The 19,522-nt window shown below is 46.2% G+C and overlaps 1 protein-coding gene across 3 annotated transcripts in view; it reads right to left on the bottom strand.

Moving 5' to 3' along the window:
• Positions 1-19,522, bottom strand: part of LOC143289047 (aminopeptidase NAALADL1-like) — a 114,197-nt gene that overhangs the window by 22,215 nt on the left and 72,460 nt on the right. For all 3 annotated transcript variants that reach the window (XR_013056178.1, XM_076597855.1, XM_076597854.1), the window contains exons 8-10: positions 15,738-15,943; positions 11,432-11,563; positions 3,321-3,509 (exon numbers count right to left, since the gene is read on the bottom strand). Coding sequence is in view for 2 of the 3 variants with exons in the window: in XM_076597855.1 (XP_076453970.1) it covers positions 3,321-3,509; positions 11,432-11,563; positions 15,738-15,943 (527 nt within the window). In the remaining variant the exon portion in view is untranslated. The remainder of the gene's footprint in view (positions 1-3,320; positions 3,510-11,431; positions 11,564-15,737; positions 15,944-19,522) is intronic.

Consider the following 19,522-nt stretch of genomic DNA (forward strand, 5'->3'; position numbering starts at 1 on the left):
CAATTCTGAAACCTCTGCTTGTGGCTGTGGACAGATTTCACGATGGAGGATATCTCTTGTCTGATGACTGGTTTGAAAATGAAGGTGATTGACAATGACAGTGACGAAACTGACAGCCCCATTTTATGGTAATTCAGTCCATCTATCCAATCAGACAGCTTTTTTTTTAACAAGTGGCTAAGACAGACAGAATATGAGCAGCGAGCATTGGAAGAAGGGGAAGAGAGGAGAGGAGTGATGTAAGATGATAGGTCGAATGTCCGCCAGAGTTCATGAAGGGGGCGTGGCTTTTAGGAATGAGTGTGCTCACATTTCAATGCAGACTGTAGGATCGGCAACCGCCAATGTTCCACGATTTTCACAAAATGCAGGGTGCAACCTGCACTGGTTGTGAACACGTGCTTTTTGTTTTTCACGCTTTTTTTCGCTGAATCAGATGGTTGACTTGTTTGAAGAGGTGGCAAGCTGGATGCACAGCAGACACTTTAATCAGCCCACATGCAACTTGAAAGGAGTGAATGTCATCAAAGAACATCACCCTCTCACTCCCAAACACTCTTAGCTGTCAAAAAGCTTGCCAGCTCAGTTTCTGAGACCATGATTGACCTTTTACGTTGACTTTACCCACCTTTGTCATTGTTGGGACAGTGATTTACTTACATGTCTGCACAAGCTGTGATTTGTTTTTATAAACTTATAGCCTGTTTTAATTTCTTCTACAGGTATAATCTGACAATAGGCATGCTATTTCTTGCTGTATTTTGTTTCTTTTCTTTATTGATGTTATTATGTAGAGGTGGAAATAGACTTTTTTGTTGCACGAAAATCATTATCTTGACTTTACATGCCTGAACAGTTATCTACAATCAACTTCATTGGGTAATGGAGCCCAGAAGCAGAATCTACCCTCATTTTTCTTCACAAAAACGTTTACTTTCTTTCTGTATCACCCATAGTTTTTGTGCTAGATTTTTTTGTGAATTATTACGCCCAAATCCTCAAAATCCCCTGGCAAGGGGAGAGCACTTTTTTTTTTTTTTACAAAATTCTCTGGCACTGAACTGATTAATGGTGCATATTTCTATGTGCGTCTAAAACAGTATACAAATTTTTAAAAAGTTACAGAAGAATGAAAGAGGGAGGGAGGGAGGAAAAAGAAAGAGAGAGAGAGATCTGAAATATGAGAAAAAAATATCAGCTAATGGATAGATAACCTCATATTAGGGAGAACAGTAGGTCAAGTCAAGGAAAAAACAGTAACATGCATTACAATCAACGGATATATATATATATATATATATATATATATGAGGACGATGTGCATAATGGCACACACACATTGAATTAACAAAGAAGCAAATGGTAATTACTACATGAATATAAAACCACTTTTGATAGAATAGAAAGAAAAGAAACGAAGATAAAAGCAAACAGAAGTAACAACATTACAAACGAATAGAACAAAATATAAAACAGTCCTTCACACAGAGTTAACAGGAGAGCAATATGATACACATATAAGAAATGGCACATATAAGATAGATATATACACATATAGACAGAACAGGAGGTTGGGGGACAGAGGGTGGCTGTTGGGGGGTGGGGGATGTGGGGGGGGGGGGTGTCTTAGGCAACCATACACAGCAAGTGTAGATCAGTATCAAAAAGGTGGGCAGAACATTATCCTGGCATGAGGTGGGAAAGGTAATGGTTTTTTAAGGTACTTGGGCGGTGGTGTTGTTTAATTGTTTCTGGGAGTGAGTTCCATAGAGTGGTGCCTGAGTAAACCAAACTGGATTTGTACAGACCAATTCTTGGGATTAGGATATGGACTTTTGGGGGATTCCTATACGAATTTACAGAAAATTGTTTTATTAATGTTGGTGGTGCATTTCCTGTCATAATCTTGTGCACTGTTATTCCTTTGTTATTTAATTAGTGGGAGAATATTCACTTGTTTATAATCTGAGTCTAAGTGGGAGACAGAGGGAGAGAAAGAAAGATAACAATAACGATGTTTGTTCAAGAAAGGCCATGGCCCCATTTGAAGGGGGTACACATAAATAAAGCAGAGAGAAAGAGAAAGAACGATAACGATCACAATGTTTTATTTCAAAAAAGGCCATGGCCCCATTTGAAGGGGGTAGACTTAATAAGACACATTTTAGATAATAATGTGCACATAAATATTAAACATCATACACCTTATTTATGAATACTGTATATTTGAACAATATCATATTAGTATCATCTATCATAGTATCATTTCATAATGCTTCTCCCTTGAAATGACTTATACTCTAGAAAAACTGAAAAGTTTTTAATGACACATTCATTTCTGCAAGACAAGAGTAGTGTTAGCCTAAACAAGGTTGATGTACTGTAATACTTGGGAGGGATCACTGTTCTTCTAAGATAATCTAATGCAAGACAGCAAAAAGTGAAAGGAACTTCATCCTCTCTCTCGGATCTGCACTTTGGACATGTGTATCTTTCATCTTTTTTGTCCCTTTGATTATGCACAGAACAGAAACACCTATTCCAAACTTAGCATACATCTCATAGTCCTATTCATATCCATTACAATATAATGTTCTGATAAATTGTACATTTTTAGTAGTCTATACAAAGAAAATCTATCACTATTTTCAATATGACTATTCCATTTTTGCCACCTACAGTCCATCAGTCATTCTTTGTAACAAACTAAAAACACATCCAATGCCTTGATTTAACCGAAAAACCAAAACCACCCAGACACTTTCGAATATTTGATGCCCAAGTAGTTTTCCCTCTACTATTTAAATTATGCTCTTTTTTTTTTTTTTTTTTTTTTACAAACTGGGGCAGAAAGTCTATATCTATACATCTGGACAAGTTTTAACCAGTACTTAATACATTTAATATATGAATTAAGACATCAGAAATCTTCCCAATTCATCATAAACCAGATCATTAGCAGTTTGCTGATCAACAGATAACCATTTTATGGCTAACAAATGTAACTTTTCTATTTCACTTCCTGTTTCAAAAGCCCAAATCTCAGCCCCACATCGCACTACAGGCTGGACTTGCACATCAAACAACAAAAAGAATAATCCTGCTGAGCTGTTTTCAAACTTATTCAATAAATTTAGTATATTTAATCCTTGGTCAAAGATAAGGTGATATTGTTGACAATACAAAGAGAGAGAGGGAGAGAAAGAGAGAGAGAGAGTGCGTCATGCAGTAAAGAGACAAGAGTGAAATGAAACCATTCGCCATGCACACGCAGTGACTGACGACTGACGATAAATTCAGTGCACAGGTTCACATCTCACCACACTGTCACTGGAGTGATACTGTAGACTGACAGAGGTGACCCCTAGAGCATGCAGGAAGGGGGTGGCCGAGTGGTCACTGTGGTAGCTACTGAGGGGCACCGTGACTGGGTCCAATACCTCACCCGCCTTGTACCGTTCCTGCCATGATGACTGGATTGATTGTTCTGGGCGTTTGGGGTCTGGGACCTGGGGTTCACATACATAACATACCATGCTTCATGTCACCATGACAAGGACATTCCGCAGAGAAAACTCAGAAAAAGGTTTTATGTCATTAATGTCTCTCCAAGCTTCACATCCCCTTAAAAATGTTTAATGTTACGTTAACTCTCTCCACCCTTTATGTCACCAAGAAAAATGTTTAATATCCACTCTCTCTCCTCCTTCATTTCATTGTAAAAAATGTTTAAGGTTATGTTAACTCTCTTTCTCCAACCTTCATGTCACAAAGAAAAAGGTTTAAAGCTATGTCAACTCTCTCCCAACTTCATGTCACAAAGAAAAAAGGTTTAAAGCTATGTCAACTCTCTCCACCCTTCATGTCACAAAGAAAAAAGGTTTAAAGCTGTGTCAACTCTCTCCACCCTTCATGTCACAAAGAAAAAAAGGTTTAAAGCTATGTCAACTCTCTCCACCCTTCATGTCACAAAGAAAAAAGGTTTAAAGCTATGTCAACTCTCTCCCAACTTCATATCACAAAGAAAAAAGGTTTAAAGCTATGTCAACTCTCTCCCAACTTCATATCACAAAGAAAAAAAGGTTTAAAGCTATGTCAACTCTCTCCCAACTTCATGTCACAAAGAAAAAAAGGTTTAAAGCTATGTCAACTCTCTCCACCCTTCATGTCACAAAGAAAAAAAGGTTTAAAGCTATGTCAACTCTCTCCCAACTTCATATCACAAAGAAAAAAGGTTTAAAGCTATGTCAACTCTCTCCCAACTTCATATCACAAAGAAAAAAGGTTTAAAGCTATGTCAACTCTCTCCACCCTTCATGTCACAAAGAAAAAAGGTTTAAAGCTATGTCAACTCTCTCCACCCTTCATGTCACAAAGAAAAAAAGGTTTAAAGCTATGTCAACTCTCTCCCAACTTCATGTCACAAAGAAAAAAAGGTTTAAAGCCATCTTAACTCTTTCAGCCTTTCATGTCACCACAAAGAAGGAAAACTGGTGTATGGTAGGCATCCTTACTACAGGTTTGATATTATTTTCACTCTCTCTGCACCAACATTCAACACTGAAAATACCTAGTTTACACTGTTCCCCAAGACATTCTGAATCATGAAAGAAGATTTCAATTTGAACAGTGTCAAACTGATAGTGTGGCAGCACAATGACTTTATTTGTTATTAACTGTATCACTGACACAATAACCAGGAATAGTGGAACAATGAAAAGAATTCCAGCATCTTTGCATCTTGGGACTCACTGTACTCAAGATACGAGTTTTTTCATACCATGATTACTTCCCCTGTGGACTGTGTACGAGTCTTCTCAGACCAACACACTATTCTAATTTAGTTTATTATTGCTTGGTACAGTTGGCACTCTGATCTGAACTGTTTGCAGATTCTAGAAGCATGAAAAGGAGGAGTTTGTATTATACTCCATGTTTGGTGTTTACATATACTTACCATGTCAAACTGATGCAAACTAGGCCTATGGTTTGCTCTGTTTGGCCAAATTTCGCGCGGCTAACAGTGAAAAGACGCCCCTCTTAGTCTGGCCCGCTCTTAGCCAATCAAACGCCTCTAACAGCTATAAGCGCTGAATCATTCCGTGGCCATGAATGAAAATGCCCCATGAGAACCACGGCGGAGACGCGGGGACGGACGGGCGGGCATTCGAGTTTGACATGGTAAGTACATGTAAACACCAAACATGGAGTATAATACAAACTCCTCCTTTTGGTGTCATATACTGTACCATGTCAAACTGATGCAGAATTTAAAGCAAATGGAGGAGGGCAACGCCTACTGGTTCGTATGGGGAGCCCTTGAAACTGAGACGGCAGTGTTAGCCGCGACAAAGGAAATCCCCTTGGAACCGTCAGCCCTGGTCATACGGAAATCCCGGAGGTAGAAGTTGATGAAGGGATTCTCCGACCGCCAGAAGGCTGCCTCCAAGACATGCTGCAGTGGTACCGAGTGCTGGAAAGCAGCCGAAGTAGCTATGGCCCGCACTTCGTGTGTTCTGGGATTAAGACAACTGAGATCCTTGTGTGCATGAGAGTAGGCTCTACGAATGACTTGGGAAACCCAGCGGGAAATGGTGCCTGCAGCGATATCTTTCTTGTAATTCTCATTGAGGGAGATGAGAAGGCGCCTCTGAGAAGAACGCCTATGGCGAGACCTATTGCAATAGTATTTGAGGCACCGAACGGGGCAGAGATGCCTATCTTCATCATCTTGTGCCAGAATATCCGACAAAGGTCTGACCCTCAGAGAGGGGGAAGGGACCTCGGGGTCTTGGTTCTTAGCCAGAAACTCTGGAAGGAAACGAAGAGTGATGGAACCATCTCTGTGGAATGCTAGATCTTGTGGCATACCACTAAGACCATGAATCTCACTTCTACGACGGCCCGTGGCCAGCAACAGAAGGAAAGTGGTCTTGAGAGTGAGCAGGTCAAAAGGAATAGTCCCCAATGGCTCAAAGGGCTGTTTTCGAATGAAATCCAGCACCAGGAACAAGTCCCAGAGGGGCACTCTTCTGGGATTCCTAGCTTCCTTCAGAGAGGCGCCCCTAGCCACTTCTCTGAGCAGGAAATCAGCTTCAAAAGCGGGACCACCTAGCTGTTTGATAGTGGTACAAATGGCAGACCTGTACCCTCTCACAGAACTAGCAGACAGGTTGAGAACCGAGGAGCAGTGAGCCAAAAAGTTGGCCAGCTGCATGCTCGTAGGGTTAGTAGGGGGAATGTTCTGAGCTGTACACCAACTCAGCCATTTCTTCCATCGAAAGTCATACAAAGTCTCTGTTCCCTCCCTCCTGGCTTTGGAGACTGGAGAGGAGGTCGGAGGAGGCACCCCCCTTGGTCAGCGCGGCGGACACAGAGGCTGACCGAGGGGTGGAAGACTTCAATGGTGATGCTGACAGATCCGCCCGCACAGCAGCCATGCGTGCAGGTGGAGCATCTGAGGATTGGAGTGAGGAATGCCCGAACGAGGCTGCCTCAGCAGATGAGGTTTGGTTTCCAGTTCCAGTGGTGGAACATGTGTCAGGGACTGAAGGACCGGAAACCAGGGCTGGGCTGGCCATTTCGGCGCAATGAGGATCATCTGCGGGCGTTCCAACCTGGCTTTCCGTATCACCTTGGACAGGATTGGAAAGGGAGGAAACGCGTAGGCAATCAGACTGCTCCAGTCTAGAGAGAGAGCGTCCACTGCCCATGCTTCTGGGTCGGCGACTGGAGAGACGTAAGTGGGAAGTCTCTTGCTGAACCTTGTCGCAAAGAGGTCCACCATCGGCCGGAACCACTGTTCCCACACTCCTTGCAGGGTGTCCTTGTCCAGGGTCCACTCTGTGTGTATGACACTCTTGGACCTGCTGAGAGCATCTGCCAAAATGTTGTCTTTCCCTGCTATGTGTCTCGCTGAAAGTGCAATGCCCCTGCTGTGGCACCAACGGAGGAGAGCCTCGGTCCGCAGAGAGAGGTCTGCCGAGTGCGCTCCGCCCCCTTTGTTCACGTAATAAGCGACTGTTGTATTGTCCGTGAACAAGCGAATGGTCTTGCCTTTGGCCTCCGCTATGAAGTGCTGGACAGCCCTGCGAACTGCCTCCAGTTCCAGAACATTGATGTGGCATAGGCGCTCCTCCGGGGACCAAGTCCCTGCTGCATGGAGTGAGTCCATGTGGGCTCCCCAGCCCATGGAGGAGGCGTCTGTGAATAGTGCCACCTGAAGAGTAGGTGGGGCTATGGGCACCCCCTGTGTCAGAAGAGGGGTGGTTAACCACTCTGATGTCACCTCGAGGAACCACTCGCCCAGACATATCCGGGTATCCCATGGCTGAGTGCTCTGGGACCACCGTAGCCTGAGTGCCCTCTGAAGAGGGCGCTTGAGAACCCTGCCCAGAGGGATGAGAGGTGCCATGGACTCCATCATGCCCAGGAGGGAAGAAAGTGTCCGCGCCGTTGCTTGGGAGGAATGGCGCAAGTGGTTGAGGAGGCCTGCCAGACGGTCCCACCGATCTGGCGTCGGAGAGACTATCATGGACCGCGTGTCGAATCTCATCCCTAAGAAGTCGAAGGACTGGCTCGGGGACAGATCGCATTTCTCCTGGTTCGTGATGAAGCCCAGTTGGGAGCGCAGGTCTAGAAGTCTGGCTGTATGACTCTGGCACAGAGCCTGTGACTGGGCCAGAATAAGCCAGTCGTCCAGGTACACACAGAGCCGAATGGACTCCGACCGGACGATTGACACCAATTCCCGCACCACCTTGGTAAACAGGAAAGGGGCAAGGGACAGACCAAATGGGAGGGCAGAGAACTGGAACACTCTGTCCCTCCACACGAACCTCAGGTACCGGCGGGATGCCGGGTGGATGAGGATATGGAAATAAGCATCTTTCAGATCGATGGACGTCGCCCAATCTCCCTGTTGCATGGTCTCCCGAATCTGTGCCTGTGTGTCCATCTTGAATTTCATCTTGGGGAGGAATCTGTTGAGGGGGGACAAGTCCAGGACTGGTCTCCACCCTCCGGAGACTTTTGGAATCACGAACAACCGGCCGTAAAAACCGGGGCCCGGGTCCGAGAGTTGAGATATCGCCCCTATGAGGAGTAGGTGCGATATCTATTTCTCTAAGACGCTCTCCTGCTCCATCGAGCTGGGCACATAAGGAGGAGGAGTGGATCTTAGAGGGGGGCGGTCCCCCACCCAAGGGAGCATGTACCCCGACTCTAGCACCGACACAATCCAGTCGTTGAGTCCCAGAGCACGCCACTGATGCGCGTGCCGGGACAAGTTTCCTACTTGGAGGGGCTGAACGACTGGCAGTGCTGAATCGGGGCCCAGTCATTGGGGGTGCTGCCTTCTGGCCTTGGGCATGGCCGGACGGCTTGGACGGCCATGAGGTGGTTTGTTCCTCTGCCGCTGATTCTGAGCACGCCGCTTTGGCTTAGGAGGCGAGGTATATGGAGGAGCCCTGGTGGCGGGTCTCTTCAAAGGCATAGAACCCTGGCGCCCCTGGGAGGATTGGGCCAAATATGAGGCCACCTCCCGGTTTGTCTCTGCCCTGTGGCTGACAAAATGCGGCGCATACTGGCCGAAGAGGGAGTGCTGCTGTGCTGGGATGGACCGCAGAGCAGCCCTCTCCTCTACTGGAATGTTAGAGAGGCGGAGAACAGCATCCCGCCGCGCTAGCACCGTATTGAAGTGAAGGCTGGTAGCTGCGTCTGCAGCTACCGTGAGACCAGACGCTACTCGATTGCCAAAAGTGTTTAACCTCGGGTCTGAGAAGAGGCCAGGCAGGCCAGAGGAAGGAGACTCCGTGTCCTGCTGAACTGGACGTCGTTCCCACAGCTCATTGGCTCTGTGGAGGAACGCGTCAAAGAAGGTATAAGCCGTGGACACCTCGAGGAGGCAGCGGCGGGCCAGTTTGTCCCACTCTGCAAATGTCTTAAAGGGAAGAGTAGCTGAGGTGGGGAAGGTGGTGCGCTGTGAGACCAACATCCTGTCCTGCGCGGAGGGCTCTGCTTCCCTGTAGGCAGGGTGGTCCTGTGTGTACCAGGACCACACTCCTCCCTTGGAGGGATCTTTAAGGAACTTGCCTGGGGCAAAAGCGCCCGGGGCAGAGAGTGACTCCCTGCCTGGAGGAGGGATGGAAGCAGCACCCCTGACGGTGCGGGCTGGCTTATTAAGCCACTCCTGAGCCATTTCTGGCACTCTGAGTCGCCTTGTGGTTCTGGAGTTAGAGTCACCTGACCGTAGGAGGGTTAAGGGTGACAAAGTTGCCTGAGGGACTGATTCAGCATGTGTGACCCTATTGGGGAGGGTCAGTTCGAGTTCGGCAAAGTCCGAGTTTGGTTCAGGCTGGTCCCTAGGGAGGCGTGGGCTCCATCTGTCGCACTGGGATGGGGGCGAAGAGTGCTCATCTGCTTGTTCGTCCTCATCCGAAGACAGGGGCTGTCCTTCTTGTTCACAGTCCATCCCCTGCTGGGTGCCATCCCAAGTGGATGTACCCACGGGGGCGTCCTGTGGGCTGTGGTCAGCCCAGCGGGATGAGCTGGGGCGATCCCGAGCAGGGACCCTGGTCTCCTCTGTTATGTCCTTGACACCTGAAGAGGGTGGGGAGTGTGTGGACCGTAGGTCCAACCATGCTTGGGATGGTGGGTGCCACACCTTCTCAGAGAGAGTGTCCCTGGACGCCAGAGGGACCCACGAGTGCTGTGAGGGGACGAACACCCACTCATCTCCTTTTAGGACCGAGGGCTGGGTAGGTGGGACCAGCAGGCTCCCACGGGCTGAGCGGGGTCCCTCAGCTGCCGTCGGTCCTGAAAAGGAAGCCGTAGTGACCGTGGCGGTCACCTGCGTGCTGACAGAGGACCGATTCGAGGCTGTAGTGTTAACACTGGTCGAGGAGCTCGACCTGCCCAACGAAGAGTCAATCCCTCTTGTCGGGGCTGTGTGTGTCACTCTGTGGTCTGTGCTGGGTTGGGTCCGGTGGGGAGCGGACCAGGGGTTAGTCCCTGGTCCTCCCGGGAACCCAGCATGCACCATAGGTGCACCCCAGTACGGGTAGAATGGGGGATACCACCCGTGGGCACCAGCCATCCCATGACCCCAGCCCCAAGGGTCACTGGTGCCTTGACCTTGTTGAAGGGAAAAACCTGGCCAAGTCGGAGGGAGGTCAGGTCCGACTTGGGTGTCAGACAGGCCGAAAGGCCGGCGGTCTGACTGCCCGGAACCGCCTGACACGCGCGGGACTCCCCCAGCAGGGGAGACCGGCCGGATAGCGGGGAGACCTGCAGAGCAGGTTGCCACGCGCCCAGAATCCCCTCCCGTGGGGAGACTGGGGTGGCTTGGCCCGGGGTGGGCTAAGTGGAGGTCCCCCCCCGGAACCAACTGTTTTTCTCCCATAGGAGGAGGTGGGGGAGGGGGGTCGACCAAGAAGGGAGGAGGGGAAACAGCACTGGGGCCCCTGAGGGCCGTCTCCGTGTGGGGACCCGGGTAACGGCGGGGGGCGGCCTCCCCTTGGGAGTCCGCACCCAGTCGCGAGTTCCCACCACCAAGAGAGGACGTGCTACTCCCCCTTCCACCCGCCTCGCGCTGGGACACTTCGGGAGGTGACGCTCGAATCCCTTTCCCCCCGGTCCCCTTCATGACCGTTTTATCGGGACGAGCGTCCCCTCCGCGATCAACGTCTGCAGACGCATCGCCGCGGTCCCTATCGGGAGAAATCATGAGCTCCGGGCCTGGGAGAGTCTCTTGGCGAGTATCTCTGCCAGCATCATGATCCCTGCCTTCGTAGGATGGCAAACGAGGCATGGTACCGCGCGTAAGCACCCAGCGAACAATACGATCCCCAACAGAGAAAGGAAAGACAGGATCGACTCAGAGGCAGAAAAATACGAAGAAATCGAGGGGGCTGAGTCGAAACGAGTACACAGAATGTAAGCACAATACACATGCAAGCCGCATACAACAAAATAAGGCCAAATGAAAACGCTTAATAGCCAAAAAAAGCGTTAGACGAGACAGAGCGAAAACCTGACAAGATGGCGTGGAGAGCCTTGGCCAAAGGAATGATTCAGCGCTTATAGCTGTTAGAGGCGTTTGATTGGCTAAGAGCGGGCCAGACTAAGAGGGGCGTCTTTTCACTGTTAGCCGCGCGAAATTTGGCCAAACAGAGCAAACCATAGGCCTAGTTTGCATCAGTTTGACATGGTACAGTATATGACACCAAAATGAAGCTTTGATCAACCCGTCAAATAAAAAAATTCTCCATCGATTTTCACACTTTTAGTGAACCACCCTAACTTTTACTGCAGTGGTTTCACGTAGTTCTCATCTATGAGAGTTGTATCAGGCATGTAGATGTGGGGTAGAATGAATTAAATAAATAAAGCTGTTGTGTAGCGTATCAATAGGAAACCACCATTGTCTCACCGCCGAGGTTACTTCATTGATGACCTGGTAGAGGCCAGGTGACACACGTGCCGTAACCACATCTGTTCCCAACACCAGCTGACTGACATCAAAATACCCCACTGCTCGCTGCGATAGCAGGTGATGATGGGTCTGAAACCAACAGTCAGTCAGAACAAAGGTGATTGGTTTTGAACTATGCTGAAGACACCTAAACTGTCCTGTACTGTGCTGTTATGTGTGCTTATTACTTGTTTTACAGTGCTGTGATGAGTTCTATACCTGTGTTTTGATGTGTTCCATACCTGCTTTACTGCACTGTGATGTGTTCCATACCTGTTTTACTGCACTTTGATGTGTTCCATACCTGTGTTTTACTGCACTGTGATGTGTTCCATACCTGTGTTTTACTGCACTGTGATGTGTTCCATACCTGTGTTTTACTGCACTGTGAAGTGTTCCATACCTGTGTTTAACTGTACTGTGATGTATTCCATACCTGTGCTTTACTGCATTGTGATGTGTTCCATACCTGTTTTACTGCAATTTGATGTGTTCCATACCTGTGTTTTACTGCACTTTGATGTGTTCCATACCTGTGTTTTACTGCACTTTGATGTGTTCCATACCTGTGTTTTACTGCACTGTGATGTGTTCCATACCTGTCTTTTACTGCACTTTGATGTGTTCCATACCTGTGTTTTACTGCACTGTGATGTGTTCCATACCTGTGTTTTACTGCACTTTGATGTGTTCCATACCTGTGTTTTACTGCATTGTGATGTGTTCCATACCTGTTTTACTGCATTGTGAGTGTTCCATACCTGTTTTACTGCACTGTGATGTGTTCCATACCTGTGTTTTACTGCATTGTGATGTGTTCCATACCTGTTATACTGCATTGTGATGTGTTCCATACCTGTGTTTTACTGCATTGTGATGTGTTCCCATACCTGTTTTACTGCACTGTGATGTGTTCCAACTACCTGATACCTGGTTTTACTGCACTGTGATGTGTTCCATACCTGTTTACTGCATACTGCATTGTGATGTGTTCCATACCTGTTTTACTGCATTGTGATGTGTTCCATACCTGTTTTACTGCACTGTGATGTGTTCCATACCTGTTTTACTGTACTGTGATGTGTTCCATACCTGTTTTACTGCATTGTGATGTGTTCCATACCTGTTTTACTGTACTGTGATGTGTTCCATACATGTGTTTTTCTGCATTGTGATGTGTTCCATGCCTGTTTTGCTGCACTGTGATGTGTTCCATACCTGTGCTTTACTGTACTGTGATGTGTTCCATACCTGTGTTTTACAGTACTGTGATGTGTTCCATACCTGTGTTTACTGCACTGTGATGTGTTCCATACCTGTGTTTTACAGTACTGTGATGTGTTCCATACCTGTGTTTTACTGCATTGTGATGTGTTCCATACCTGTGTTTTACTGCACTGTGATGTGTTCCATACCCGTGTTTTACTATGCTGTGATGTGTGTTCCATATCAGTGTTTTACTATGCTTTGTTTTAGTGTACTATGATGTGTTCCACATAACCTGTGTTTTGCTATGCTGCGATGTGCTATGTTGTGCTCCATAACTGTGTTTCACTGTGCTGTGCTGTATTTAACAACTGTGCTTCACTGTGCTGTGATGTGTTTAATAACTGTGCTTCACTGTGTTCCATAACTGTGTTTCACTGTGCTGTGCTGTATTTAATAACTGTGCTTCACTGTGCTGTGCTGTGTTTAATAACTGTGCTTCACTGTGCTGTGCTGTGTTCCATAACTGTGTTTCACTGTGCTGTGCTGTATTTAATAACTGTGCTTCACTGTGCTGTGCTGTGTTCCATAACTGTGTTTCATTGTGCTGTGTGCCATAACTGTGTTTCACTATGTTGTGCTGTATTTAATAACCGTGCTTCACTGTGCTGTGCTGTGTTCCATAACTGTGTTTCACTGTGCTGTGCTGTATTTAATAACTGTGCTTCACTGTGCTGTGCTGTGTTTAATAACTGTGCTTCACTGTGCTGTGCTGTATTTAATAACTGTGCTTCACTGTGCTGTGCTGTGTTCCATAACTGTGTTTCATTGTGCTGTGTGCCATAACTGTGTTTCACTATGCTGTGCTGTATTTAATAACTGTGCTTCACTGTGCTGTGTTCCATAACTGTGTTTCACTGTGCTGTGCTGTATTTAATAACTGTGTTTCACTGTGCTGTGCTGTATTTAATAACTGTGCTGTGCTGTATTCCATAGTGCTGTGTGCCATAACTGTGTTTCACTGTGCTGTGTGCCATAACTGTGCTTCACTGTGCTGTGCTGTGTTCAATAACCTGTTTCACGGTGCTGTGCTGTGTTCAATAACCTGTTTCACTGTGCTGTGTTCACTAACTGTTTCACTGTGCTGTGTGCCATAACTGTGCTTCACTGTGCTGTGCTGTGTTCAATAACCTGTTTCACGGTGCTGTGCTGTGTTCAATAACCTGTTTCACGGTGCTGTGCTGTGTTCAATAACCTGTTTCACTGTGCTGTGTTCAATAACTGTCTCACTGTGCTGTGTTCCATAACTGTATTTCATTGTGCTGTGTGCCATAACTGTGTTTCTCTGTGCTGTGTTCCATAACTGTGTTTCACTGTGCTGTGCTGTATTTAATAACTGTGTTTCACTGTGCTGTGTGCCATAACTGTATTTCATTGTGCTGTGTGCCATAACTTTATTTCATTGTGCTGTGTGCCATAACTGTGTTTCTCTGTGCTGTGTTTCAGAACTGTGTTTCACTGTGCTGTGCTGTATTTAATAACTGTATTTCACTGTACTGTGCTGTGTTCCATAACTGTGTTTCTCTGTGCTGTATTTAATAACTGTGTTTCACTGTGCTGTGTGCCATAACTGTGTTTCACAGTGCTGTGTGCCATAACTGTGTTTCACTGTGCTGTGTACCATAACTGTGTTTCACTGTGCTGTGTGCCATAACTGTGTTTCATTGTGCTGTGTGCCATAACTGTGCTTCTCTGTGCTGTGTTCCATAACTGTGTTTCACTGTGCTGTGCTGTATTTAATAACTGTGTTTCACTGTACTGTGCTGTGTTCCATAACTGTGTTTCTCTGTGCTGTGCTGTGTTCCATAACTATGTTTCACTGTGCTGTGTTCCATAACTGTGTTTCTCTGTGCTGTGCTGTGTTCCATAACTATGTTTCACTGTGCTGTGCTGTATTTAATAACTGTGTTTCACTGTACTGTGCTGTGTTCCATAACTGTGTTTCACTGTGCTGTGCTGTGTTCCATAACTGTGTTTCTCTGTGCTGTGTTCCATAACTGTGTTTCACTGTGCTGTGCTGTATTTAATAACTGTGTTTCACTGTACTGTGCTGTGTTCCATAACTGTGTTTCACTGTGCTGTGCTGTGTTCCATAACTGTGTTTCACTGTGCTGTGCTGTATTTAATAACTGTGTTTCACTGTGCTGTGCTGTGTTCCATAACTGTGTTTTACTGTGCTGTGCTGTATTTAGTAACCGTGTTTCACTGTACTGTGCTGTGTTCCATAACTGTGTTTCTCTGTGCTGTGTTCCATAACCTGTTTCACTGTGCTGTGCTGTATTTAATAACTGTGTTTCACTGTGCTGTGTGTTCCATAGCTGTTTCGCTGTGCTGTACTGTGTTCAATAACTGTGTTTCACTGTGCTCTTCTGTGTTCAATAACTGTGTTTCACTGTTCAATAACTGTGTTTCACTGTGCTCTGCTGAGTTCAATAACTGTGTTTCACTGTGCTGTGCTGTTTTTAATAACTGTGTTTCACTGTGCTGTGTGTTCCATAACCGTTTCGCTGTGCTGTACTGTGTTCAATAACTGTGTTTCACTGTGCTCTGCTGTGTTCAATAACTGTGTTTCGCTGTGCTGTACTGTGTTCAATAACTGTGTTTCACTGTGCTGTACTGTGTTCAATAACTGTGTTTCACTGTGCTGTGCTGTTTTTAATAACTGTGTTTCACTGTGCTGTGTGTTCCATAAACGTTTCGCTGTGCTGTACTGTGTTCAATAACTGTGTTTCACTGTGCTGTACTGTGTTCAATAACTGTGTTTCACTGTGCTCTGCTGTGTTCAATAACTGTGTTTCACTGTGCTCTGCTGTGTTCAATAACTGTGTTTCACTGTGCTCTGCTGTGCTGTATGTTCCACAACTGTTTCGCTGTGCTGTGCTGTGTTCCATAACCTGTGTTTCGCTGTGCTGATGTGCTGCTATAGAGGGCAGTACAGAGCAGTGCTGAGCTATCTGTGCTGAGTATGATCAGGTTCACACCTGCAATGTCCTCTCACCTTCAAGTACTGTAGCATCCCCAAGTTGCCAAGATCCGCCCCACCCCAGGACACTATCTTAATGCCACGCACAGGCTTCCACTTGTTCAGCTGGTGTGCTGAGTTCAAGGCCCTTGCCACCTGTATCAGCAGTGCTGAGCTGGTCACAGCATCCTGTGACATGCCTGGCAACGAAGCTCGGGGCGCTCCAATCACAACGTAACGATCTGAAATGAAACGTCTATCGTTTAAGCCTACTATTTGGCCATGTATCACAAGTGAAATCTTTACCAATGGATCATGTTTTGGCAATGTACTCTTGTGAGTTTGGTGCTTTATAAAAAATGTAAAACTCAATTGTGTTGGGTTTTTTCAGTAGTCAATTTTTCATGTGTTTGATTTCAAAACACATCTGGTATCATCTCTATACTGACTGTGCAAAATACTGACAAAACTGTATATATATATATATATATATATATATATATATATATATATATATATATATATCAGGCCCAACACTTGGCTTATATCACAGATTGACATAAGTTTACATTTGGGCCAACAGCAAAGTGAGAGCTGTATTATCAAAGGTTTCTCCAGTCAATGGGAAATCATTTACAGCTTAGTCTTTTGTGAAGGACTATGACTCTCAAACTAGGAGGCAAAATTGCACTGGCTCTTAGTGCTGCAGCCTTGTGGGCTAGTTGGCCTTTGGGAACCATCCCAACGCTGACTGTCCTAAAACCCTCTTGGCCGAGAGAGTGGGGATGTAACTTGGGCAAGACACTCTCCACTATAATCAAATTCTAGCCCAAATAGTCGGAACAGCAGTTGCCTCCTCTGCTGTTCTGATGGTCATAGTCGGACACGACTGACTATCATATATATATATATATATATATATATATATATATATATTTGCTAATTTCAAAAACAAAAAGAAAATAGCACCTGTGGAAAAAAATTAGCAAACTGATTCTATTACTTTCTATAATATTAAATAAAACTGTGCGATTTCTAGCTTACAGATCAATGACTATTTTCTTGATTCTTTGTTCTCAGTATCTGTGAACTCTGTAGGAGGAAGAGTCACATTTCTGGAAAACAGGCAGACCAACACACAGAACACAAGAAAAAGAAATCACAACAAAACAATTTGTTTACACAACTGCAGAACTTTAGTACTTGGATTATAAAAGCACATCTGTCCCCTAAACCTTCCCTTCAGAATAGAAGGAATAACTGAAAATATTCATGATTCAGACAGAAAATGTGAAGTTGACACCTAGTTGAAAATGAAAGACTACATGACTGTCCACAGGCTGTAAAGATTCCATGGCGATTCCACGACTGTCCATAAGCTGTTTAGATTCTATGACGATTCCATAACTGTCCATAAACTGTAAAGATTCCGTGACAATTCCACGACTGTCCATAAGCTGTTAAGATTCTATGACAATTCCACAACTGTCCATAAACTGTTAAGATTCCATGATGATTCTACGACTGTCCATAAACTGTAAAGATTCCATGACGATTCCACAACTGTCCATAAGCTGTAAAGATTCCATGACGATTCCATAACTGTCCATAAGCTGTAAAGATCCTAGGATCCCACAACTGTCCATAACCTGTTAAGATTTCATGACGATTCCATGACTGTCCATAAGCTGTAAAGATTTCATAACAATTCCACAACTGTCCATAAGCTGTAAAGATCCCAGGATCCCACAACTGTCCATAAGCTGTAAAGATTCCATGACGATTCCACAGCTGTCCATTAGCTGTAAAGAATCCATGATGATTCCACGACAGTCCATAAGCTATAAAGATTCCATGACGATTCCACGGCTTTCCATAAGCTGTAAAGATTCCATGACGATTCCACGACTGTCCATAAGCAGTAAAGATTCCATGACGATTCCACAACGGTCCATAAGCTGTAAAGATCCCAGGATCCCAAAACTGTCTATGAGCTGTAAAGATCCCATGACTGTCCACCGGCTGTATAGATCAGCTTCAACAGCTGAAATACTGGACTTTAAAAATACATGTTTTTTGTTGTTGTTTTTTGCTGTAACTTTGAACTGAATCAGCTTATAAAACTGTCTCAGCTTATATCACAGATTGCCACAGTGGGGTGGGGCTGTGTGATCGATGGTTTCTTCACTGCAGTGGGAATTCATTTACAGCTTGGTCTTTTGTGAGAGACTATGACTCTCATGCTGGGAGGTGAGACTGCACTGGATCTTGGTGCTGCAGCCTTGGGACCGTCGCAATGCGGACTTTCCTAAGCCCCCTTGGCCGAAAGAGTGGGAATGTAACTTGGGCAAGACACTCTCCACTATAACCAAATTCTAGCCCAAATAGACAGGACAGCAGCTGCCTCCTCTGCTGTCCTAACTGTCTTAGTCGGACATTTGTATTACTCTTTTTGTTACAACAGATTTCTCTGTGTGAAATGTGCACTGCTCTCCACAGGGAGTGCATGTTGCTACACTAACAGCGACACCCCCTTTTTTTTCTGCCTGCATTTTTATTTGTTTTCCTATCAAGGTGGATTTTCCTACAGAATTTTGCCAGGGCCAATGCTTTTGTTCCTGTGGGTTCTTTTACGTGCACTAAATGCATGCTGCATACAGGACCTCAGTTTATCGTCTCACGCGAATGACTAGCGCCCAGACCACCACTCAAGGTCTAGTGGAGGGGAGAAAATACTGGTGACTGCTGGTGTAATTCGAACCAGTGCGCTCAGATTCTCTCACTTCCTAGACGGATGCGTTACCTCCAGGTCAGGTCATTAGATCTGCTACTGGTAACCTGTAATCCAGTACAACCTGTTCAGGGTCGGGTTGCCGGCGACTAAACCGGCACTCCCACCGCTCCCTTCCGGGACTGGTGAGGCGGGTGGCTAGACACCCTTATGGAGATCCATAAAAGGGCGTTGGCTCAGGAGAGCCACCGACGGCCATCTAGCTCCACTGTGCTGTGTGCATGCCACACGCAGTTGGCCCCCGGGGTGTGTCTACCCATGCATGCGAAGTATGGATCCAGCAGAATCCGCGGAAGAAACCTATCGGTTCAACGGAAAGGAAGGCGGTTACAGCAACGCACGGTGGAGTGCAGAGAGCAAGATGAGACACCGAAAGGATATCTTGGTCATCCACTGCATCCGTGCTCATCCTCCAGTCGTCTCGACTTAGTCTTGCCACTGGAAATTGGTGGACCCGGACGAGAGAGTGAGGTCGACGTTGCGCAACTCCTCTTCACTTTAAACAAACTCATCGCGCAAGTCATCAGTCATCCAAAATGACCTTTCATCCTTCATCATTTCATCACCCCCAAGTCCTGTGGTGACAGGCGAGCGACGAAACAACAGGTGTGGGTACACTGGCAGTCGCAGCCGCAGACCTGCACGCAGGCGGCTCAGGCCATAGGGTCGTTCTTCATCGACAGGAGCAGCGATGGAGCTCGGCAGCTGTCTGAGCGTCTGAGCAGCCCTCTTTAGGAATGCACTGCTCACCTCCCTGGCATGAGGAAGGGGCTAGAAAAGGTGCCCTAAAAATTGCCTGCTCCATATCACCCTGGCCAGCATACCGCGGCTGGCGGGGACCCTACATCAGCGATCGAAACAAGAAAGAAAAGAAAAAAACAAGGATCGTTCCTCTCACCATTGGTGCTTGGAACATAAGGACTCTCCTGGACAGAGATAACGCGGACAGACCCCAAAGGAGAACAGCACTAGTTGCATCCGAACTCGCCAGATACAACATCGACATCGCAGCCTTGAGTGAGACTCGGCT

Source organism: Babylonia areolata, chromosome 13 (genome assembly GCF_041734735.1).
Source record: "Babylonia areolata isolate BAREFJ2019XMU chromosome 13, ASM4173473v1, whole genome shotgun sequence".
In the NCBI taxonomy this organism is placed as follows: Eukaryota; Metazoa; Mollusca; class Gastropoda; order Neogastropoda; family Buccinidae; genus Babylonia; species Babylonia areolata.